This window comes from Rattus norvegicus, chromosome 12, assembly GCF_021556685.1.
Source record: "Rattus norvegicus strain SHRSP/BbbUtx chromosome 12, alternate assembly SHRSP_T2T, whole genome shotgun sequence".
NCBI lineage: Eukaryota > Metazoa > Chordata > Mammalia > Rodentia > Muridae > Rattus > Rattus norvegicus.
The window spans coordinates 42,264,962-42,289,396 of NC_141545.1; the positions used below are offsets into that span (position 1 = coordinate 42,264,962).

At 48.4% G+C, this 24,435-nt stretch overlaps 1 protein-coding gene across 15 annotated transcripts in view; it reads right to left on the reverse strand.

The window, feature by feature from the left end:
* Hectd4 (HECT domain E3 ubiquitin protein ligase 4) overlaps positions 1-24,435 on the reverse strand; it is a 148,896-nt gene that overhangs the window by 43,975 nt on the left and 80,486 nt on the right. For 8 of the 15 annotated variants that reach the window (XM_087578472.1, XM_087578467.1, XM_087578471.1 and 5 more), the window contains 21 exons: positions 23,752-23,856; positions 22,812-22,975; positions 22,103-22,336; positions 20,323-20,515; positions 20,083-20,187; positions 19,171-19,259; positions 18,679-18,854; positions 16,560-16,695; positions 16,308-16,464; positions 16,048-16,214; positions 13,258-13,404; positions 12,104-12,288; positions 9,096-9,249; positions 7,976-8,256; positions 7,621-7,810; positions 6,102-6,183; positions 3,915-4,117; positions 2,691-2,826; positions 1,614-1,796; positions 1,020-1,184; positions 577-746 (listed from right to left, as the gene is read on the reverse strand). In XM_087578472.1, the coding sequence (XP_087434598.1) occupies positions 577-746; positions 1,020-1,184; positions 1,614-1,796; positions 2,691-2,826; positions 3,915-4,117; positions 6,102-6,183; positions 7,621-7,810; positions 7,976-8,256; positions 9,096-9,249; positions 12,104-12,288; positions 13,258-13,404; positions 16,048-16,214; positions 16,308-16,464; positions 16,560-16,695; positions 18,679-18,854; positions 19,171-19,259; positions 20,083-20,187; positions 20,323-20,515; positions 22,103-22,336; positions 22,812-22,975; positions 23,752-23,856 (3,422 nt within the window). 15 annotated transcript variants of the gene reach the window in all.

Genomic DNA, 24,435 nt, shown 5'->3' on the forward strand with positions numbered 1-24,435 from the left:
CCAGTCACTGCTGCAACGCAGCTTCCACTGAGGGACACAGGGTACCGGTGATCAGTCGTTACGGATCTGCATCACCGAGCCTTGTGAGCAATGAGAGCACTGCACAAGTTAGGGCGGCGAATCCAGAGACCAGAAGTCTACACTCTGACTTCTCTCATGTAGGCCAGCGCACATGCGCACATCTGCAAAGTTTCTGCAGGAGACCCTGCCACGCTTGTCTAGTGGAGAGTCAATGTGTCTGTAGGCAGACATCTCCTCTCTGACACATTTTCCTGTCACTAGGTTGGAAAGTGATGGAACTGAGTCACTTGAAAAAGTGGCCACGTGATTCCTGCTGTAAACGGGTTCTTTCAGCAGAGCAGCCAGTGCGGCCCAGGTGTGAGCCTCCACGGCATGGCGCCCTGCAGCCGGTGTGAACGGCTCAGCCGTACGGTGTGGCACAGTAAGCACCAGGGATGCAATCAGAGGTGTAGGAACTGGGAACGCAAGCTGCGGCAAGTGCTGCGTGACTATGGTGCCTGTTACTTAGCTGACGTGAACTTTGGGCTATGGACCTTTAAGGTCAGGCCAACTTACCTGGTTCTGATTTCAGCCAGAAGCCGGACAACTGCCATGACAGGTGCCGAGCCATCTCCTGTTGCAGGAAGAGAGGTGTGGATAGAGAGGCTGCCTTCCTGAGGGAGCAGCATGGACTGCACTGCCTGGACTACCTTCTCAGTAATGGACAGCTTATGAAGAGGCAGTGCCTGTGACAGAAGGGCAGGCCAAGGCAAAAGGCACAAGAAACAAAGGCATGGTCAGTGTGTGATCAAAACCACCACAGAAAACCACATCCAAGCAACCAAAAATGTCATACACTGGATTATTCCCAGCTAACATCTGGATGAAAACCTTCCTACCCATGTTACTGTGAAATCGTCACGGCTGGTACCGCCCTCATGTCTCTACAGCGTTTGCCCGCCCACACAACAGTCAGCACCTACACAGGGGCTTGACCAAGCAGGCCGGCATCGCCTTACCTCTGACCGTGGAACACAGAGTCTAGACAAAGGAATAGTCAGCGTGTCTGCAGCTTGTGACGTCCTTCTGCAGTCCACAGGAGGGAATCTGACTGTAGCTATGCCTTCCTGTTCATTGATAGAAGCCACAACTCCAATGCTTCCCGATATTCCTCTACCTAAAACCTGGTGACAGAGATTATTAGCAGCACCTGCCCGGGTCGAGTGAGCACAGCTATCTATGGGGATGAGAGGAGGGCTTTGCAGCTGTCACGTTGGAGCTATGGTAATCACAGATTCTGAGGTGCAGCCAAGCCAAAGACATGATGGAGATCACAAGCCCACAGTAATGAGCTCTCCGCAATGAAACACACTATCGTCTCGAGCTTTCAGCATTACTGATGCCCTAGGACACGAGTCCCACGGGGACATCAGACAGCACTGCCTTAGCATTTGAGCAATGCACAGAGTGATGTCGAGGGAAGCTCAGGATGTTTCGAGTTTTACTCCTTAGTTTGACGGAACAAGGCTTGTTGCCCCTCTGGGTAAACGATAGGAGTTAGAGCGCAGGTTAGCTGAGGTGAGGTTTGGGGAGGGAAAGCAGCGGTGGGTTACCTGGACCTCGGAGCCAATCTTGATGGTCTCTTTAAAGCCTCCCAGTGCACAGAGGGCGGCAACAGCCTGGCGTGCAATCCTCTGAAGCTTGGCGAGTTTCCTGCCACTGCTGCTCCCATTTTCCAGGATGCTTTCTGCATATTTCCCTAGTTGTGGAATGTACATCAACGCTCGAGACAAAACCTGTGTGTGAGGAGGAGGGCGGTCGGGCTGCGTAGACGGTTCAGTGGCTAAGAGCAGGTGCTGCTCTCACAGAGGACCTGAGTTTGGTTCCCAGCATCCACACGGTGATTCACAATCATCTGTAACTCAGTTCCACAGGGTCTAACAATCTCTTCTGACTTTCATAAGCATACGGCATGCACATGGTACACATACATATATGTAGGCAAAAGTGACACATAAGATAAAATAAATATATCTTGGGGGGCAGGCATTGGGAATTAAAGCACTGGCTATTGGTCCCAAAACCAATGAAATGACTAATGGTGACCTGGGGCCCAGCTATCACAGGAACTCTGCATATAGGAGAGACAAAACTACCAGGTGTAGCCAGTGCTGTTCTACCATGGGCACCACTGTATCAGGCAGAACAGGGAATATACAACACTATAATATGGGAGAAGCTATCACCAACCAAGGTCCAGCAGGCATTCACTGAGGGAAACCATCCCCACTTTGCATTTCTGAGTTCAGCTCCAGGGCATGCTTCAGGCCCTAGCCTGAGGAGTGGCCTAGAAAGGGGAATTACAGAGCTGAGGTTCTGGCACCTAAACCAGTGTGAGGCGTCAGTGCGAGACAGAGCACTCAGCAATGTGATGGCACAGAGGCCTTCCTAGGACTTCCAATAGACTGAACATGGCCAATAAATCAAGAATACAGGACACTGGTAACAGTCTGAGGCAAACAAAAAGAAACAAGGGCTGCCGCGTCTCTCCGATATGCGGAGACTTGGCAGGGCAGGGGAGACTGCCGGAGTGTAGCTGTGTCTGACTAACTCGGGAATGCTCTCTCCCGGTGACCCTGTCTAAGGTTTTCATTCTCGTTCCCTTGACTGAGCAGCAGCCCCACACTAACCTTTTCTGCCGTTGTGGTCCATATCTGAGCAGCATTAGATTCTGGTGCCATTAGCAGGCTATGAAGCAAGGCGATCACTTCTGCGGCCATACTGTTTGCTACATGCCCACTGATGAAGGGGCGCACGGGGTCAGTTCTGCAAGTGTGAACACAGAAGCATTTCAATGCTCAGTGATGGCTAAAAGTACAGAAAAGGCTGGGGAGGTAGAGGCAGGTAAATCTTCAAGGCCAGCCTGATTGTTATAGTAGGTTCCAGGGCAGCCAGGGCTACACAGAGAAACTCTGTGTGTGTGTGTGTGTGTGTGTGTGTGTGTGTGTGTGTGTGTGTGTGTGTGTGTGTGTGTAGGGAGTTGTGGGGAAGGGTTACAGAAAAGTGGTTTCAGAGCTAATGTAGGATGGAAACATTTCCTGTTCACACCTGATGAAGGGCTCACACATAACAAACAGAACTTGTTGACTGACAAATGACAAGCAAATGAACACCAAGAAGAAAACACTTCTTGATTTTTTGGGGGGCGGGGGATGTGGAGAATCCTCTGTGCTATGCTCTAAGTATCATCTGTCTCCCGAGGGCCCACAGTGATTCGAGTGTGGTCCTAGGGTGGAGCTAATGGGAGACTGGAGGTTTGTGGATGACTGGGACTTGGCTTCACAGGGGCTAGTTACAGGAGGGCTGTATAAAGGCCTGAGCATGGCTCCTCCAACTCTCCTTCGCTCCTACATGGACATGGAAACACTTTGTCATGCACAGGATCTGTCATGGCAATACCAGCACCTGAACCTCCAAACCAGAGGTAAGTAAGTTAGGAAATGCTGACTAACACACCCTGTAACAATGACCCCAAGCTTCTTAGCACAGAAACCTTGGGGATCAAAGAGTCCCAGACTGCTGCGGTCACTCCCTGCAGCACCATGAGCCCTTCCAGGAGCTCTCCCCTTGACTCCCTGGGGAAGACATTGGAGAAGGAAGCACTGTGAGCAAACAGTTGGCTGACATGGGGAGGCTCCTCTAGCTGCCATGTTCACTGGCTGGGAGCCTCAGCAGCCCTGGCTCTCCCCTGAGCAGTCCCAGGCACTGCTTTGGGAGCATTCGCTACTACTGAGTAGTTCTTGTCCCCTCTCCTTACTTTCAGCAGGTCAGGGATGGTAGAGATTCAAACCCTACTAACAGACCACTCTGCAGTGTCTGGAGGAGCACTTCCAGGGGAGCACCGAGAGCCTCACCTGGCCAGTTCCGAGTTCCTTTCTCGGCAGATGGAGGTTTGGGCCGTTTTCTTCTTGTCACCTGTGGACAGCCCACTCACAGTCTCTGGGTTGATGGATTCCACTGGTGGCCCGACACTGACAATGAGGCCCGACTGTGCCCACTTGGTTGCTTTCCTGAGGGCGGCTGAGGCCTCTTCTGTGATCACTTCACAGCAGCCACCCTGGGGTTTGGGTTGAAGACACCTGCATGGCTCATTCGTTCTTCCCAGTTCAGACTCTCTCAGATCTCTTCCCCATCACCAAAGTGATCAATACCACAAACAACATGAAACACGCATACGTTATGATTTCCGTAAACTCTGAATCCCGTGGGTTTTATCCTTTTGTGATTACAGTGTCCTGCTCTACATACATCACAATCTGCTGGACTGGTTTGCTTCGACATGCCTGACATCTCGTTATCCGAGTGTTAATGTCTTTAGCTATCCCGTATTTTTACATACATAGATTGTGTTCTGTTTGGTTTTCACATAAATCCGAAGAACATGCTGTGACCTCACTATGTAGCCCTGGCTAGCCAACTCTGACATCACCTGCATCTGCCTCTGAGTGCTGGGATAAAAGGCGCATGCCCCCACGGTGGGTTTCAAAACCCTCTGGATTTTTTTTTGGTTCTTTTTTTTTTTTTTTCCGGAGCTGGGGACCGAACCCAGGGCCTTGCGCTTCCTAGGTAAGCGCTCTACCACTGAGCTAAATCCCCAGCCCCAACCCTCTGGATTTTAAGATGTGTATTCACCCATGCTCGATACTAATGAGTGTTACCATCTCATAACAATACCTCATTAAAATACGGTTTATAAAACTGTTCATAGCTGTTGCTTTTCTTCCTTTAATGAGCTGTGAGTGTGAACATATTTTACATCTTTATGATCTGTCTATAATCCCTTTTGTCTGTTGTTTAAGACTCTATGTATGCCGGGTGAGTTTCAAACCTGAGATACGGTGATGGGAAACCTTAAACTTCTCATTCTCTTTCCCCTTAACCTCTCCAGCACTGGGGTCACGGGTGCAGGTCACCACTCCTGACTTACAAAGTGCTGAGGATTAAACCCAGGGCAAGCGCTCTGCCAGCCTAGTCACACCCTCAGCCCTGGTAATTCTTGAGTGTTATTCTCTTAGCAGCTTTCAATTTCTAAACTATTTTAAGACTATAAACCTTTCTTTAAAAGGCTAAGAAAAAATTGTGGGTCGAGTCTAAGAGTTCTTTTATGAGGAATGTAGCTTAGTTGGTAGAGTGCTTACCAAGCACGTATAAGGCTGTGGGTTCAATCCCCAGCACTGCAGACACCAGGCGCACATCTGTAATCCCAGCTCATGCGAATGGAGGCAGTGGGATCAGATTTAAAAATCATTCTTGGCTACTTAGTAAGTTTGAGCTGACACCTAACTTGCCTTGTTTCCATTGCTCAGGCTGATCTCACCTACTACTCAGGCTGGTCTCAGGACTGCTCAGGCTGGTCTCACCTAGCTCAGGCTAGTCTCACCTAGCTCAGACTGGTCTCAGTACTGCTCAGGCTGGTCTCACCTATGCCTCAGCCTGGTCTCAAATGGAGCTTCAGCTGGGACTGCAGTCGATGCTAACACCTCCAACTGAATCAACTTCTTAAAAAATAATTTCTTAAAAATACAGGCAAGGGCTGGAGAGATGGCTCAGTGGTTAAGAGCACTGACTGCTCTTCCAGAGGTCCTGAGTTCAAATCCCAGCAACCACATGGTGGCTCTAACCATCTGTAATGGGATCTGATGCCCTCTTCTGGTGTGTCTGAAGACAGCTGCAGCGTACTTATATACAATAAATAAATAAATAAATCTTTACAAAAGAGAAAGCAAAACATTAAAAAAAACATAAACAAAACAAGACAAGAAGCTGAGTGTCGGGCTGGAGAGATGACTCAGTGGTTAAGAGCACTGACTGCTCTTCCAGAGGTCCTGAGTTCAATTCCCAGCAACCACATGGTGGCTCACAACCATCTGTAATGGGATCTGATGCCCTCTTCTGGTGTGTCTGAAGACAGCTACAGTGTACTTATTGATAATAAATAAATCTTAAAAAAAAAAAAAAAAGACAAAACAAAAATGCCTGGCTTCTTCTGGAAGTCCAGAGTGTGGCAAAGGCACTTCTGTCACTTTTCTCCGTGTGGTTACCTTGGTCATGTCTCGGTCCATCTTCACAACTTTTTCCATGTTGGCACCAGTACCAAGTCGAAAGGGCCGTCCTTCTGAGCTGCTGCAAGAAGGAAGGCAGAGAAGGTGAGCCACTATGACAGGGGAATGTGACAGAGGGCTGTGTCACCCACTAACCTAATCATGTGCAGGCACCATTTAATGCTAAAACTGGCGTTAGTGTATGCACGTGTGCACATGTGCTCATGCACCACAGCATGGGTGTAGACAGCTGAGGACAACTCATAGGAGTCAGTTCCCTCCTTGCGCCAAGTAGGTTGTGGAGATAAAGCCCGAGTCACCAGGCTGAGCGGCAATGAGCTTTATTGCTGCACTGTCTTGCGGCACCTAAAGATAGCTTTTAAAATCCACACTCTCCCTTAAAAATAACCTCCTTCATAATTACAGACATTTTAGGACCCAAAACAAAGTCTGTTGTTTTCTTAAGTGTTTTGGTTTACTTATTTTAATGTGCACTAGTGTGTGGCCTGCATGCATGTATGTGTGAGGGTGTCAGGTCTCTTAGAACTGGAGTTACAGACAGTTGAGAGCTGCCATGTGGGTGCTGGGAATTGAACCATGGTACTTTGGAACACCAGCCAGTGCTCTTAACCACTGAGCCATCTCTCCAGTCCCGAGAAGTCTGTAAGAATTCTGAAATTAGCACTCAGGAGGCAGAGGCAGGCGGATACTGTGAGTTTGAGGACAACCTGGTCTACTGAGTGAGCTCCAGGACAACCAAGGCTGCTACACAGAGAACTGCTATCTTGGAAAACAAAACTAAAGGATTCTGACATTAAGAACCTACATGAAAATGAAGCACAAACAAAAGAGCAGGGCAAACATCACGTCCTGAAGACAGCTTGGTAGGGCTCTGCATAAAGGAGGCACTCTGAACTCTGAGGCAGTCTGTCAGGAGGCTCAACAGCAGCATGCATGCAAGGCTGCAGGGAGGAAAGGCCTGGCTCTCCTCCTAATGACCCATCAGTCCTTCGGTGGTCTGAGCAGCCACATGGGAGGGCTCCACCTGAACACTCACTGTGACCATGCTCACATGAGGCTATCTGCTTTCATATGCCATTGCGGCAAACAAGGGATCCATCCCACGGGGATGAGTTCACAGACACTGCAAAGGAACTGGTCTGCCGTCTAAGTGACCCTGGGCTATACAGCAGGCCTCCCCGCCTTCTTGTAAGGACAAGGTGACATGTCCGAATCTGCAGAGGGCTGTAGAGTGTTAACAACTGAAGCACTGACGGTCCTTCTCACAGCGGAGAGTCACTGCACACCCCCAGGACACGGGAGGCTCAGCACATGCTTGAGCCCTGTGCTGGCTCACACTGGGGTTCTAGAGGCCCAGGCCTGCAGTCAGGAGTGACAGACTCCGTGGGTGCCTACTTGGGTTGTCAAGAGGACTGAGTCAGTCACCATAGCACAGGGTTAGTACAGTGCCTGTGGCCTCTGATGTCATGCAGCTATCACTATCAGTCATTGCAGTCACCTCAGCAATGGCTGCAGGACCTCATGGGAGGACTGGTCTTCCCGCTTGTGGATAAATATGGAGAGCTTGCCATCCACCGCTTCACTCTCTTCTCCAGGATCTTTATCTCCTTTTAAGGAATTCTTAGGACTGGTTTTTGTCAGTGTGGTGTCAGGTTCAGAAGCAGTTGGAGAGAGAACCGTCTGACATCCTTAAAGCAAAAATCAAGGCCCATTCAGAAACATTGCAGAACTATTTGTGGGGCTCCCCTCCCTTTCCCGTCTCTCGCCTTTACACAGAGCACACAGGCACATCTGGGGCCTGGCCACCGCAGGACTGACCTCCCAGACCCTCCTGCTGGACAGGCCCTCCTCACCTGGGACCACATAGTCTGCCAGCTTGGCTAAGAGCAGAGAGGCGATCTTGGAAGCAGGGTCACTGGGGTCCTCCTGCTCACTGTTCAGGGAGGGGACGGAGTAGCTCCAGGGCGGGAGCTCCACATTCCCACAGTCCTCCACGCTCATCAAAGGCAGAGCAGCCCGGCATAACTGAAGAATGATCAACACCAGCTTTGGGGATGGACGCTGGTCCAGCAGTAGAGAGAGGAGCTTAGAAACGCAGGCTGGCTGGCTCAAGATGGCCTTCCCTATGTGGCTCCTGCAAAACAGGGGGAAAAGAGGGCGCTGTGCTGAGAAGATCACCCCAGATGTCAGAAGTTTTCTCTAGGTGAAGCTGGACAAACATGGAGCTGAGACCTCAGGAGGAGGATACCATGGATGGTGTGCAGGGAATGATGATCCGGAGCAAGTGTTTAGTAGGTGTTCATAACGGACGGGCAACACCTGAGAAGGCTGGTGTCCCCCTCCTCTATGAACTCTGGTAGCCAAGCTCACATGCCCATGGTGTTCCCAAGAATACAAAAGCCAGAACTCCAAACCAGCTTTGCGATTCCACGTCTCGGCCCTCAAAACGTGTGTGCCAAGAGCAAAGCTGTCACACACTGCTACAACCCCCAACACGGGTGACCTGCCACAGCCAAACCTACTGAGCCAGCAAAAGCCAAAGCACTTGTCAGTACATGACCTGGGAATGCAGGGTGATTAGGCCCACAGAGGACCACTTCTGTTCAAGGATACAGTGCAGAAGAACAAGGTAATTACAGGTCCTGAGTGGCTGAGTGTGGGGTGTTGCGAATGGAACCTGGCTGGGGAGCTGACATTTGGGGTTGAATGGGAGTGTAACTGGAATGCCTGTGAGGCCAGCAGCTGATGCCACCAAGTCATAAAGCAAAAAACAGTGCATTGCTCCTCTAGATAATCCTTCCATTTTCAGACTGAACATTGTTTCAGCGACTTTATTCTCTAGAATTCTTCTTGAAGCACCAGTGTCTTAAAAGGTCTAGGAACTTAGATGTTCCAAAAACCAACAGAAGCAAAAGTTATTCCAGCCACTGAGGGGAAAACAGGTTGCTCTTCAGCTCTCAGGGCCTTCCATACCTGGAAAGGTCATTGAGAAGACTCAGGACGTCCTGCAGGGCGTCGTTCCCAGCAGCCTGGTTGCCACAGCACTCAGTAGCTCGGGCAAGGTGATTGGTGAGGAGACTGGACACCTGCCGGGCCAGCCCCGAGTGCACAGCCTCTGTGGAGCCACCTTCAGAGTTGGAGAGAGGAAAGGAAGGGTAGTAAGGACTGAAGGAAAGCACAGGGCCTGTAGGCATGGTGAATTCTCCCTCTGCCACCTTCAGAGTTGGAGAGAGGAAAGGAAGGGTAGTGAGGACTGAAGGAAAGCACAGGGCCTGTAGGCATGGTGAATTCTCCCTCTGGGTCTCCCTGCAGAGTGAGTCCTCCCCCTCTCTCCCTGTATTAGAGCATCCTCTGGACACATTGTACTTGTTCAGTGTTACACTAACCAGTCAGTCTCATTGGACAATATCCACACATAAACATTCAGTGCTAAGAGGAGGCCTCCCCCTGAGAATGAAGTACAATTAATTCATATATAATAACACCAATTTCCATGTTCACCCTAGTTTCACTTCCTAAGTATCCTCTGTAAAGTGCACAGCATGTCTTGAGTTTCGCACGCCTGTGTAGAATCCGGATATAGGCATGCTGTGTGTTCAGTTCTTCAGTCCTCTTGCTCACACCGCCCTCCCCAGGAGCCTTGCTGGATGTCTAGCCCGGCCAGTCTGTCCCACGGCATGAGTGAGCACGACACTGCACTGGCTCCTCCCACAACACCATTATCTCTTTACCAATTTGCATGGTCAGACCATAGTTATTTTTTTAAAACATGTTTATTATTTTAACGTGTGTGTGTGTGTGTGTGTGTGTGTGTGTGTGTGTGTCTGCATGTATATGTACATGTGTGTGCAGATGCTAAACAGACCGGAAGAGCTCCTCTGAAGCTGGAGTTACAGTGGTTGTGACCTGCCAACATGGATGCTGGGAACTGCACGGTCCTCTGAAAGAGCAGCAAGCACGTTTAAGTACTGAGTCAACTTTCTAGCCCCCAGACCACAGTTCTTAAAGGAACAATGGCTTAACTCCTCGTCTGTCTATTTTATAGTAGAACAGGCTGTTTAGACATTAAAATACAAACAGGGTTTGCAAATTGGTTCAGTGGTTAATCAGGCTTATGGCAGCCCAGCAACCTGAGTTCAACCTCTGGGACCCTCATGACAAAAGGAAAGAACTAACCCCCACAAGTTGTCCTCTGCCCTTTACAGTGTGCCCATCCACACATATACACATATACACCTAAAAGAACAAAAATCACCAATGTGCATACACACACACACACACATGTATCTAACAAAAATTAGGGCATGGTGGCACACATGTTTAATCCCAGCACTCAAGAGGTGGAAGCATGTGGATCTCTATGAGTTTAAGGATAATTTGGTCTATGTAGTGAATTCCAGGACAGCCAGGATCATGTAGTGAGATGCTGACTAAAAACAAAGTAAGTTCACAGACCTTGAACACTGAGGAAAACTGCTCTTTAGTTAACTTTAAAAAAATAAGTGTAGGGGTTGGGGATTTAGCTCAGTGGTAGAGCGCTTGCCTAGCACGCGCAAGGCCCTGGGTTCGGTCCCCAGCTCTGGAAAAAAAAAATAAAAAAAAAATAAGTGTAGCTGGGCAGTGGTGGTGCACACCTCTAATCCCAGCACTTGGGAGGCAGGGGCAGGTGGATCTCTGAGTTCAAGGCCAGGCTGCTCTAAAGAATGAGTTCCAGCATAGCCAGGGCTACATAGAGAGACCCTTTCTTGAAAAATCAAATAAAATTAAATAAAAGTGACAAAATTAAATATATGATTGTCTCCCCCGCATGTATCTATGTGTATCATGCGTGTATCTGGTGCCCACAGTGGGAAGAAGAGGCTTTCAGGTCCCCCTGGACATGAGTTACATATATAGTGAGTCAAAATGCGGGTGCTGGGAATCAAATCCAGGTCCTCTGCAAGAGCAACAAGTACTCTTAACCACTGAGCCAACTCTCCAACTCTTTAGTTGATTTTTATATTTTGGTTGTGAGCCTAGCCTTTAACGGCTGAGCCATCTCTCCAGCCCTAGTTGATTTTTAAAATTGGACTGCCCACTGAAAATAAAATTTGAAAATATTCTCTTTAAAATACAGTGGCATGGGTTGGAGAGATGGCTCAGTGGTTAACAGCACTGACTGCTCTTCCAGAGGTCCTGAGTTCAAATCCCAGAAACCACATGGTGGCTTGCAACTGTCTGTAATGGGATCTGATGCCGCCTTCTGGTATGTCGGAAGTCAGCGACGTGTACTTATACATAATAAATAAATCTTAAAAAAAAATACAGTGGGGCTGGAGAGGTGGCTCCGAGGTTAAGAGCACACCCGACTGCTCTTCCAGAAGTCATGAGTTCAATTCCCAGCAACCACATGGTGGCTCACAACCATCTGTAAAGAGATCTGATGCCCTCTTCTGGTGTGTCTGAAGACAGCTACAGTGTACTTATATATAATAAATAAATAGGGGCTGGAGAGATGGCTCAGCGGTTAAGAGTACCCGACTACTCTTCCAGAGGTCCTGAGTTCAATTCCCAGCAACCACATGGTGGATCACAGCCATCTGTAAAGAGATCTGATGCCCTCTTCTGGTGTATCTGGAGACAGCTACAGTGTACTTACATATAATAAATGAATAAATCTTAAAAAACAAAACAAAACAAAAATAAATAAATAAATCTTTAAAAAAAAAAGGAAAAAAAAATACAGTGGCACAAGTATTTCACAGGAATATTTATGTGGAGACTGTTAGTGCCAGAGGAACATTTACATGGAAATGATCTTGCATCTCCCTTACAGGGCAGGATGTTGTTGGAGCACAGGGGAACTGTGAGTTCTTACAGAACCACACCCACGCACAGTCTCATGAGAACTTACCAGCCTGCCAAGGTCACCTGATTGGTCATTTTATAAAGACCTCCCCTCACACCCACTGCGAACAGAAAGGAAGTAGAAGTCTGCTCACCTTCCTCTTTCTCCCACTCCACACAGCGGTTAGCCAACACTTGGAAGGCAGCCCAGGCCATGGTGGCCACCTTCTGCTTCTTCGTCTGCTTCTCGCTGGAGCTGGACTCGGTCTGACTGCTCAAGCTGCAGAGTCGGTCCATGAGCTGCACAAGGCCACTGCGGACCAGGCACTTCTCTTCACTCCTGGTGAACAGCAGAGGGGATGCACTCCACTGAGCCTGGGTGAAGGCTCAGGAAGCTTCAGGGCATCAGGGATGTTTTTTGTTAAGGGTGCTGCCATGTACAGTCACCTAGGATGCCGTTCCTGTCATGGTGATGTCCTTAAAGACAGGCATTCAAAACTGGGTTTGTTCACACAGGACAGCAGGCTGGAAGCTGATGAGTCATATCAGTAACAAACCAAATAATAATCTGTTGTCTTTTCTTTTTTTTCCTGGAGCTGAGGACCGAACCCAGGGCCTTGTGCTTGCTAGACAAGTGCTCTACCACTAAGCTAAATTCCCAACCCTAATAATCTATTTTCTATACAATTATTCATATGCTCCATTTCCATGTTTATCTGTGCAGCATGTGTGCCTGCTGCCTTTGGAGGCCATGGAACTGGAGTTACAGACAGTTGTGAGCCACCATATGGGTGCCTCGATCTGAGCCTGGGTCCTCTGGAAGAGCATCCAGTGCTCTAAACAACTACGCATCCCCGATACCTGCCACTCCAGTAACTGTTATTATAAGAGCACTCAAGGAATGAGTCCGTCAACACTTACAGTTCCAAGCTACTAATTAAGTGACCCAAGAAATAAGGGAATTGTGCCAAGATAAAAGACTCTTGCCAGATATATCTTTTTGTTCCCTGAACCTCCAAATCTGCACTGTGTAATATAATTCTAGTGGCAGCGTTTAGTCACATAGCAACTCAGAAAAGGAACTTTAGATTCTTGATAGCAGGACAAAAGCTTTAGGAGGTATTAGGTAAATTCAACTTAAAGATTGTGTGTGTGTGTGTGTGTGTGTGTGTGTGTGTGTGTGTCTAGTGTGGTGTATACTACGTGTGTGGGGGCCTGGAGTTAGGAACTGAGTCATATGAAACAAAACAAGAAGTTGTCCTCTATTATCTGGTCTATCCTCGGAATGGCAAAGGCCACGCCCACTCACCTGGTGTAAGGTATGGTACACAGGAGTCCAATGCTGTTCGCACAAGCAATAGGGTACCGAGCACACAGAGACACAACAGACGTCATGGTCTCCCCAAAGGCTTCCTGGACCTGCTCCACCATCCCACCACAGGTGAGCTCTTCAATTCTGTGAGACAAATTCAAGTTCAGGTTTCCCCAAGACATCAATGATAAGTGACTTTAATGAGGGAAGTGCATGCATCAGCTCTCCAGAGAAGCCCCTGACAAGAATCTGGAGCCAGCGGCACCTTGGGGACCACCAAGCTCAGTGCCAAATGCTCCAGGGCACAGAGGAGTGTTTGGAAGGATGCCCAGGGGTCCTTAAACAAGATGCGACACAACAAATCAACACAAAACAAAAACCAACAACAACAACAATAAAAAACCCAGGCAGTCTGGGTTAGGGAAGGTGACACAGGGCTCTCCACTGCAGGTTTTAGAATCTCTGATGACAACAGTCTGAGGGGCAGGAAACGGATACTCGTTTCCCAAATGCTTTGACTAATAAACTACTTATTTGAGGCATGTCTGTTATGTCCTGTGGAGCACTGAGGACTGGACTTGTAGTTACACTAATGCAGAACCAAGGCCTAAACAGATTAGCTACGTTTCTCCTTTAAGGTCATGCTCCAAGTACTAGAGTGTGAGAGCCCAGGGGATGGGAAATGATCCTTTCCCAGTGTAAAACACAGCGTGGCTGGTTCTATCTTATTTAGTGCTAACTGAGGACTGAAATTATCAAATTTATCCACAAATATTTGTAATGTAATTGCATTTATAAACACAAATAATGTTGAATTTAAAAATAGGAAACTGAGGGCCAGAGAGATGGTTTGGTGGTAAAAGTCCTATTTTCAAAAGCCTGACAAGCAGAGTGTGATCCCTGGAATGAATGTAAGTCTAAAACGCGCGCACACACACATGTAAGTAGTCTAGCTAGTGAGCACAGGCTTTGTCACCGGGATTGCTGGCTCTGAACATGGTGATCTCTTCCACTGTGATGGGCAAAAGGCAGGGAGGAGCCGCCATGGACTTCTTTCGAGCCTCAGACATTCTGGAGTTGTTTCTCAAGAAAGGCAATTTTAAAGAGATGATTTTTTGTCTTTATTCCCAGCTAGCTCCCAAATAAATGCGAGTATAAGCTTTACGGCATAATCGCTGAGCAGTACTAATGTATTCTCATTCTTAGGTCTGATCTGGCTACCTCCCAGCCCAAGTACCTAAGGTGCTTCCACTTAAGACTACTTTAGTATTTCTCCCCTCCCTCCCTCCCCCTCCCCCTCCCCCTCCCCTCCCCCTCCCCCTCCCTCCCCCTCCCTCCCCCTCCCTCCCCCTCCTCCTCCCCCTCCCCCTCCCTCCCCCTCCCTCCCCCTCCCCCTCTTCCCCCCTCTCTCTCCTTCTGCTCCATGATATCTTCCCATGGACTCCTTTCCTCGTGCCAGAATTCTCTTCCTATCTTTCTTCCCCTCCCATGGCTGGGATCAGAAGTCCATCCCTATTCTCTCTTCTGCTCATCCACTGGCTGACCTGCTTCTATTGACAAATCAGACAATAAGTGGGGAGCAATGTCTATGCAGTGTTGAGGCAGGGGATGCTTAGAATAAGCAATCCAAGTCCATGTCCTCAGTGTAACCAGATGTGGGGCAGAGAGATCAGCATCTGAATGACACAAGGATACTCTTCACACACTGCACAGTAACAGTATGCTTACACTTCCCCAAACAACACCTCAGTAGCTGCTGGCCCTCTACTCGCTGGCCACACTGCGTCAAAGATCAGCAGAAGGCACAGGCCCCAGCGGCAGCTTCCATCTTTTCTGTTCTCTGAGGACCTCTGTACTCTGCTACGAAAACCTTCCCAGCTACATGTGCAAGCCTTCTCCTGGGTCAGGGCTTACAGAGATGGCTTTAGAACTGGCCAAGGAAAATGATCACAAGTGTGTGAAGTGATGCTGACTACATCACTGCAGTCAGTGCAGAAGTGAAAGAAAACAATGACCGATCCACATGTCTGTGACTGGACATGAGTCAGATGTAAAGACAACAGCATAGTGGAGCTCTGTGATGCCTTTAGCAATGAAGAATTGGGCTGGAGAGATGGCTCAGTGGTTAGAGCACTGGCTGCTCTTCCAGAGGTCCTGAGTTCAAATCCCAGCAACCACATGGTGGCTCACAACCATCTGTAATGGGATCTGATGTCCTCTTCTGGTGTGTCTGAAGACAGCGACAAGGTACTCATACACATAAAAACTTAAGAACAACGCAAACAAACAAAAAAACCCTATGAAGAAGCAGATCCCTAATGATGGGCTGGAAAGACAATCTAAATCATAGGGAAAACGTGTAACGAAAGTCATCTCTGCACAGATGTTTGCTCACGTGGACAAAGAGAACTAAGGAGCTCTGCACATGGTTGGTACAACAGCCCCCCAAAAGAACGGGGGACAATGGAGGACTGCAGGTGTAAGAAACCTTCACATTCTGTCACGTATCCTGAGATGGTTTTCAAAATCAACATCACAATAAAAATAGTTGAGGACAGACGGGCAGTGGTGGTACACACGTCTAATCACTCAGGCAGCAGAGGCAGGTGGATCTCTGAGTTTGAGGCTAGCCTGGTCTACAGAGAAGTGCCAGGACATCCAGGGCTGTTTTAAACTCTGTCTCAAACCTCACCCCTGAAAAGATTTTTGAGGAAAGACATTAGCAAATTCCACTATGTGCTTTTGCCCATGGTGCATGGACAGTGTAAACCAACAGAAACCACTGACCTGGGTCCCCCCTGAAGGACCATTGTCACTGGCCCTACCAGGTGTGTCACTCCTCCAACTCGCACAGCAGCAGTCAGCAACTCCCGCATATGCACCAGGGCCTGCTTCCGAGTGTTCCCGCGCCGCCATCTTGTCTGTGCAGCCAAAAGGAAGCTGCTACTAGACACCTGAAATGCACAAGAGGGGATGCTGACTTCCACTGTCATACGGGTTCCAGCTGCCAGGGGTCACTCCTCAGAGGTCTGCACATTGTGACCTACCGCTTGGTCAGGGTTGGTGCCAATGAAAGCAAACAGCTGCCCAAGCAGGACGCTGTAAGTGGGCTTGTCCCTGCTGTCCTCGATGGCCAGTGACTGTAAGAGTGTAAAGGAGCTGCTGCGGTGGCTGGTCACATGGCGACGCCTACAGAAAACAGAACTGTAATAGATGAGCAAACAGGAGCCACGCTTAGGAAGCCATTCTGAAACCATGTGCACGTACACCCTGGGCCCACTCTGGCGAAGGACCGTTACCTCTGATTGGCTCTAGTAAATTCCAAGTCTTCATTACCAATCATTTCCAGGTCAGAAGGAGCAGACATGCTGCGAAGGAAAACAGGCTGCCGGACAGCATGAGACGCCACCTTTGTTTCTGAAGCTGATTTGCATGCTGCAAGAGAAAGGAAAACTGCTTCACATTTGTGCTGTCTGATGTGGATGGAGGCAGAGCAATGGCCAATCGGAAGGGAAGGAGCACGCTAAGCGCATCTTCACTTTCAGTCAGGGTTCAACCAGGAATCTGGCTAGCAAAGCAAACCAAAGAGAGTGAGCAGTCATTTTACAAACCTAAATATGTGGTTAAACTGTATTTTAGCTTGAAAATCTAAAGTCCTTTTATTAAAGTGGTTTTCCAAAGACAGACAAAAATTCATGTAATAACTACCAGTGTTCACTTCAAAATAAGCACTCTGAAAAGCAGGAGGGCTGGGGCTATAACTCAGTGGTCCAGCATTTGCTTAGCATCAGAAAGTCCAAGGTTCAGTGTCTAAGACTGAAGAGAAAAAAGGAAGAAGGTGCAAAACAGAAGCGCCAATCCCCCCCATCCCCCAGTCCCTTTGGCAGGGACTGAGCTCACAGCCAACTGCATATTCATTAGGTAGGCAGGCACTGAACGCACTGGGCCACAGCTGTACATCTTTACAGGGCCTCACCCCTGCATTCTGTTTTGTAGGTATATAAATGGGAACTTCCAACTTTTTTTTTTTTGCCTCACTTTCAAATTTATTTATTTATTTATTTTTTCTTTTTCTTATTTTTCGGAGCTGGGGACCGAACCCAGGGCCTTGCCTTTGCTAGGCAAGCGCTCTGCCACTAAGCTAAATCCCCAACCCCTCACTTCCAAATTTCTTAATTGAAATAAATGCAAGATCATTTATTTCAGAGACTGCCTTGGACCTGAGGCCTCTACAGGCATAAGCACACATAGACACCCTGCACGTGAAAAGAAAATAAAGAAACAAAACAAAACCCTGAAATCCAGTCAGAATTAAAGTCATCTCACATCTTAAGAATAGACAGCTTAAACCAAAAGTATGGTAAGAAAAGAATGTCTCTCAGGTGCTACCAGCCTGTTATCCTCAAGACTTTGAGGGCCCTGCAAGGTGTCACCAATGTTATGCAGTGACAGAAGTTTCCATTAAAAATAGGCTATTTAGGGGCTGGAGAGATGGCTCAGCGGTTAAGAGCACCGACTGCTCTTCCAGAGGTCCTGAGTTCAATTCTCAGCAACCACATGGTGGCTCACAACCATCTATAATGGGATCTGATGCCCTCTTCTGGTGTGTCTGAAGACAGCTACAGTGTGCTTATATATAATAAATGAATAAATCTTTAAAATGAAGGCAGTTGTGGCCAGGGCTACAGAGTGAACCATACTGGGAACTCACTGATCTCTCTGGGAGACACGTTTTCAAACTAAGGATCGCAATGTGACCTGGAAGGGGCTTGTGAGGTGGCTCAGAGGTTAAGAGCATTTGCTGTTCATCCAGAAGACCTGAGCTTGGACCCTAGCACCCACATGGGGCTCACAACCATCTGTAACTCCAGTTCACGGGGATTCAGTGCCCTCTTCTGGTCTCTGTGGGCACCAGACACAGAGACATACATTCAGGTAAAGCACCCATAAACCAAAAATAACTGTATAAAGAAACTGAATAAACTTAAAAAAACGTGACCCAGGGTTTCCAGTAACGGGAACTCATGAGCAGCCCTGCCAGAAGGTCCTACACAATGCAAACCCAGTTCTGAGTAAGGAAGCAGATCGGTGCAGTAAAACTCACAATACTGACTACAATAGCTTGTTACTCTGAAATACACCTGCATATGGAACTACGGGAACCATGAACTTAAAACAGGGGCCACTGATCACACACACACACGCCACTGCTCTCCTCAGATGCCCCAGGAGGACCTTCATCACCAAAAGGGACCCATCAGGATGACTCCACAGGGATTTAAGTCTTAAGAGACTAAAGAAACTTAAGAGACAAGAAAGAAAATGTTTCCATTTCCTATTTTGTTGCTAGGAGTGGATTCTTTGAAAAGAGTTGATGTCTGTTAATGAACACAGCCAGGCCAGGGCCTGGAGCAGTACCAGGCGTCTCTGCTGGTGTTCCTGAGATGCTCCTGGTGAGGCCCGACTGGGCTGCAATGGTAACATGCAGCAGCAGCTCTGCTCGGTTCATCAGACTCTTCACCAGTGTCTTTGTTTTGGCCAGCGGGTGGGAGGGTTTCTGAGTAAGAGAATTCACTTCTTGGAGGAACTTCTCCCTAGAGAGAGAGACTGGGGTGGGTTTAGTCATTCTCCAGCTCATCCCACGCAGCCTTCAGGGACAAGGACAGGAAGTAGGCAGTCTCCTAGTGAGCACCGCTCCCCTGCCCCTCCTCCACCCAAGGATTCTCTGGGTTTGTTTCAAATGCCCATGCTACCTTCTGGGGGCTCAGACCAAAGCTGCTGGGACTTACCAGCAAGCTTGGCTAAGAATCTGGTGAACACACAACACTGCAAAGCCTAACAGGGACTGGACCCGTGGTGTCCTGGGACCAAGGGGAGAAGTCAGACTGGCGAGTGAGTAACATCACTAACCTCAGTGAGAGGACCATGTTTTCAAGATCATTTCCGTCGAAGGAGACTTCCTTCATTGAACACAAAAGCTCTAGTTCTTTCATTTTGTTCTAAAGGAGGAAACATCAAGACAAGATGTTATGCATGACCTGCAGGAACCAAGCTCAAGGAACACTGTTAGACACGCGATGCTGGATCAGCCACCGCCTCTGCTGTGCCCCCTGCTTCTGAACAAGTGACCCCTGCCTCTTGCTCTGCAGAATTAAACCAGGGCCTTGGACTCAGAAGCAAGTGCTCTACCAGGGCGCTGGAGCCGCAGACCTAACTCTGGGACACAGAGTCCTTGAACTCACAATCTTCCTGTCTTGACTTTCTGGGGTCTGGAATTGTATATTTTTATTTGATAGTATAAAAGTTAAAAAAAAATGGCCTATTTTCTGGGGATTTCCAATTTAAACCATATTTTTACATTTTTTGGGGGTTCTTAAAGTTTGAAAGTAAAATTTAATAATAAGGTAATTCCTTTTCCCTCTGTTTGTTTGTCTGTTTTCTTACATAGTACCATGTGGGTGAGGGACTGTGCACACTTGTCACAGTGCTGGTGTGGAGGTTAGAGGATAGCTCCTTCTACCATTGATCCTGAGGTTGGAGCTCGGTCCGGGCAAACACCTCAGCCCACTGAGACTCTCACCAGCTCAATAACAGCGTTAGCCTTTGTACAACGCTATCAACCAGTTAAAAATCTAGCACTTATATATATCTTGACGTATAGGCCTAGCTACTTTTATTTAACCTTCTAGAGGATGGGTGTGTCACACGATGGACAGGTTTCAGAAAGTCACACTGCTTTCTCTGCAGACATGCTTGCGTGAGCACATGTGGCGCTGTTGCTCTCTAAGTGGCATGCCCCCATGACTCGCACTCTGTGCTCACCTCATTAAAATGGTAGTCATAAAAGAAAGGCATGTTGTTCTCCAGCTTCCCCTGCATGGCATCCTCAGCCTCACTTTGCCACTTCTGTTCCAGCTCAGCCACACTCTAGGGGGGTAGAAAACACAACATGGATTAGGAGCAAGACCAAACGAGGGCATCAGTGAGCACGGCATTTGATGACAGCTAGTGAACGCTGCCTTCAGTTTCCAACAGCTGATTCATGGCTCCGTCCTCACTTACCTGCAGCTGTCTCTCCATGGCATTGAGCTTCTTAAAGGTCTCTCCCATGATTTTACACAATAAATCATATTCCTCAGCATGCTCTTCCTGATACTGGAAATTGATTAGGGACTGCAGCGCATCAACCAAGTTCAAGTGCTTAATAACACATGACACCACCATTTCCTCCATGACATCGGGCTGGATCACCTCTCTGTGGTGACAATGGACACCAGTCAGGTGTGCTAAGCAGAACTCAGCAGCACCATATGCAACAGGCTGGAAACTGTAGGCTTCGACTCAAACACTGACTCACTGTCACCTTTGTATTACACTGAGGACGAGACGGTGGCACTGCAGATGCTATGTGCTGGCAACCAGCTTAGTCTATCAGCTGATAAAACTGACACTGGCTGACCAAGCTAAACATCAACATGAAAGGTACCTCCCATAGTTAGATTTTTATATTTTGAGCTAGATCATATCGCAGAGGGGGTAGATCTTAAAGTTCTTGAGCAGTGGTTCTGGAAGCTGTGGGGCTGGCTCACTGGGTTGGATACTAAGTCTGAGCACCAGAGTGCCAGTCTGTGGTGCCCACATAAGGGTCAGGTGAGGCTGCACATGACTGCATCCTGACACCAGCGTTCGTAGACAGCCAGTCATGCCAAGTGGCAAGCCTCATTCAGTAAGAATGAATGAGCATGAAGCTGAGAGTGGTGGGGCCGGATACTTGCCTGGCCTCTGTGCACTCAGCCATGGGGATGTGCACTCCCACGTACACAGAATAAAAACAGCTTCAAGGGGAAGGGATTTGTAAAGGTGAGACTGGGAAGAAAGGAGGGAGGCTGTGATCGGGATATAAAGTGAATTTTAAAGAAAAAATCAAATCAAAACAAAACAAAATGGAAACCCCAGAGCTGGGTACCACTTGCCTGCTCGTACTGACTTCACGCAGTCCTGAGACTGTGGTGTGCAGTGCGTGGGATGCAGGGTTAAACAGAGTGCGCTTTATGGAGTTGAGAGGGGTCACTGGAGAATGGGGCTTGTGGCCAAGTCTAAGAACCTGAGTTTGAACCCCAGGACACACGGGATGGAAGAAGAACCGACTTCTGCAAGCTGACCTCTAACCTCCACGCGTGTGTCATGGTATGCATATGCCCCCCATCCCACAAAAAAGTAATAAAACAAAAAATGTTTTCTGTTTAATTTAAAATTTTATCTACTTTCTAAGTTTGTCTCTGAAATGAGTGATTTTGCTCCTGCAAAGGAAGCCTTCAGGCTAAGAACTGCTCAAGCACATATGTGACTCTAAGGCTTGGGCTCTTATGTCCCTGGGAGTCGCAAGTAAAGATGAGCTCCCAGACTACATAAAAATCAAAAGTGGAAGCTGAGGTCAAGTGCAAGGTCAAACTGTCAGAAAAACCTTGAACTTGCCAGGTTTTACCTGCATCAGAATCCCACGGGAAACTTACCCCCACACACAGGCCCACCCCCGAGACTCTCAGTTTCAACAAAAGTGAAGTGGGGTTGTACACCACTGCTCCCAGGGGCTGCGACTGTGACAGGAGGGCCACACTAGGAGACACACTGGCCACCTGGTGGGCTCACCTAAATACTCGGCTCCTGTCCATCAAGTAAATATATGATTTTCATACAATTCAACTAATTATTTTTATGGTGCTGGGGCTCAAACCCGGAGACTTATACATAAGAGAAAAGCATTCTTCCACTGAACTACACCCCAACCCCAAGCAAACTTTAAGATTAAGGTTCACGTGCATCCCCACTCTCTGGAACATACTTTATACTTGGTCTAAACTGAGGTCGTGCTCGCCCAGAAATTTCCCTGAGCTTTATCATGATTCCTGGAGGCAGCCTGATCCGAGGCAGGTCAAAGTAGTTCCCAACGGGAGGCACAAGGACATCCGAGGGGTAGGTGAATTCTCTGTCTTCTTCTATGGTCAGCGGCAGTGGAGAGGGACTCGGAGTAAGGGCAGGGGAGATGACACCGTTGGCCTCCACCTGCCATTGGCACCTGGGGAGAGACAAGAGAAATGAAGCTTTCGCCCCTTCGTAACCAAGATGACTGAAAAACTACTTGAATGGCTGCAGCTACACGAGACACTCAAGCTCACATGACGTGTCCACTATGTATTCAGCAAAGCTACCGAGGCTGAGCTGAACACTGTATGGAAGAATCTACCTCCTTTCCAATGCTATTAGGAAACCCTGCGGCTTCCTAGTAAGACGAAAGCAGCACATGGTTACTACCACATCCCATTATGTCTGGCTAGTTCACCACACACCTACCCTCCCTTTGGGGATCCTTCAACTGTGCGGTGTTTAGAATGGAGAAAGACTTAGGCAGTCCCAAGGTGTTAGTGAAAAGGTAGCAAGGCTGAGAAGGCAGGGGGCAATATTTTAATGCCATTCCTAAGACTCTCAGACATGAGAGGGTTGGGTAACACTACTGTTTGTGGGCGGAACTAGCTGCATGCAGACCTTGTTACCTTTGTAGAAGTTTGGATCGCAACAGGTCCTGACAGGCTTCCTCTTCTTTGGTAATTTCTGGTCCATTGTATAGGATTCTTAACATGGAACAAGCTAACACAGACAGACCTAAGGCCAGGTCTACCAGGAAGGGCAAGCCTCCTGAGACATCTTCTGAGGACTCCTGCAAGGCAGACGGGGCAAACCACATGCACGAGTCAGTGGGCTCTGGCACAGCACTGCAAGCTGCGTTCCACCACTGACCATCTCCACTGGGTTTCCTAGAGCAGCACCAAGCGCAGCTGCTATGGGAAGTAGGTACAGTATCCAACATCAGGAAGAAAGGGTGGCACTGGAGTAACCACGGAATGAGGTCTCAGCACAGTTCTGGGGAGACTTCATAGCAGAGAAAGCAGGAATCATGTGCAGGAAGCTAGGCTGCTTGCTCTTGGCTATGTCTAGTCAAATGCAAACCTTGATCAACGACTGGGTAGCAGTCATTTTGCTTGATAAACAGAGGACAGAGACCCCTGCCTGTCTGTCTCACAGGGTGCACATGCTAGCCCACAGCTCTGTCTCAGAGGTTCTATGGTGAGGTAAGCTCAGGCGACCTCCAAGCTTCTAATACAACCCAAGGGGAACTCAACTCCTGACCCAAAATGCTTATGTTAACTGAGTGTCCCAGCTGTCTTTGCCCTGCACGAACATGCTAGAGTCAGGTCTCCTCCAGGCCTCGGAGTCCTGGCCACACAAGGCTCCTATGCTGCTGAACTGATCTTAGGTTCCAGCTCTTTTCATTCCATAAAGTGACCACTCACTCATTCCTGCTAGGCCCCCACTTGTTGATGAAGAGACATGTGAAAGAGTGTCTCATATTTTGCCCTGTTTCCAAGGCAAATATGACCCGTCAGCAAGGCACACAGGAGAGTTTTCTGCCCACAGCAGTGTTATGGTCAGTACCTGAGCGCGGACTGTGCAAGCAAAGCCCCACATAGCTTTGTCAGGAGTGTTGTGTTCACGGCCACTTCTCATTTCAAAGGAGAAGGTGACTGTATCGCCTTCAACCTTAGGATTTAAGGGGGAGGGGGAAAGGAACTTTAAAAAAAAGACAATTTCCAAGAGAGCAATATATTTCAGAGATTGACTGATTTATTTATTTATATTTATTTTTTGAGATAAGGTCTTGATCTGATGTTGTGCTCTTCCTGACTCTGGCTTAGCAATTTACCTTTTTTGTTTGTTTTTGAGATGGGGTCTCTCTGCAGCCCTGGCTGTCTGAGAACGCGGAGATCCACCTGCGCTCTGCTCTGTCCCTCCCTCATCTCTCCCCAAGCCCACCTGAGTCAAGGAGGAGGCAGAGCAGACCTGGATTTGGCTCACCAGACAGCCCACTGTCACTGGCCCATACAGTGGGTGCATTGTGTGTAGGAAACACACTGAGCACATGGGCTTAGCAGGCTTCTGGTCCTTGTGTGTGCTCTGGGTACACACTTGTGAGTAGCTCCAAGGTCCAGACTAGAAAGCGTGATCCCTCCCAGTCATGTCAGTCATGAACTCAAAACTTTAGACTGCAGTGCTCTATGGCCAATGTCCAGAAAAGGACGCTGGCAAAGCTAGCAGCCCAGCCCAGGGAAGAGACAGTTC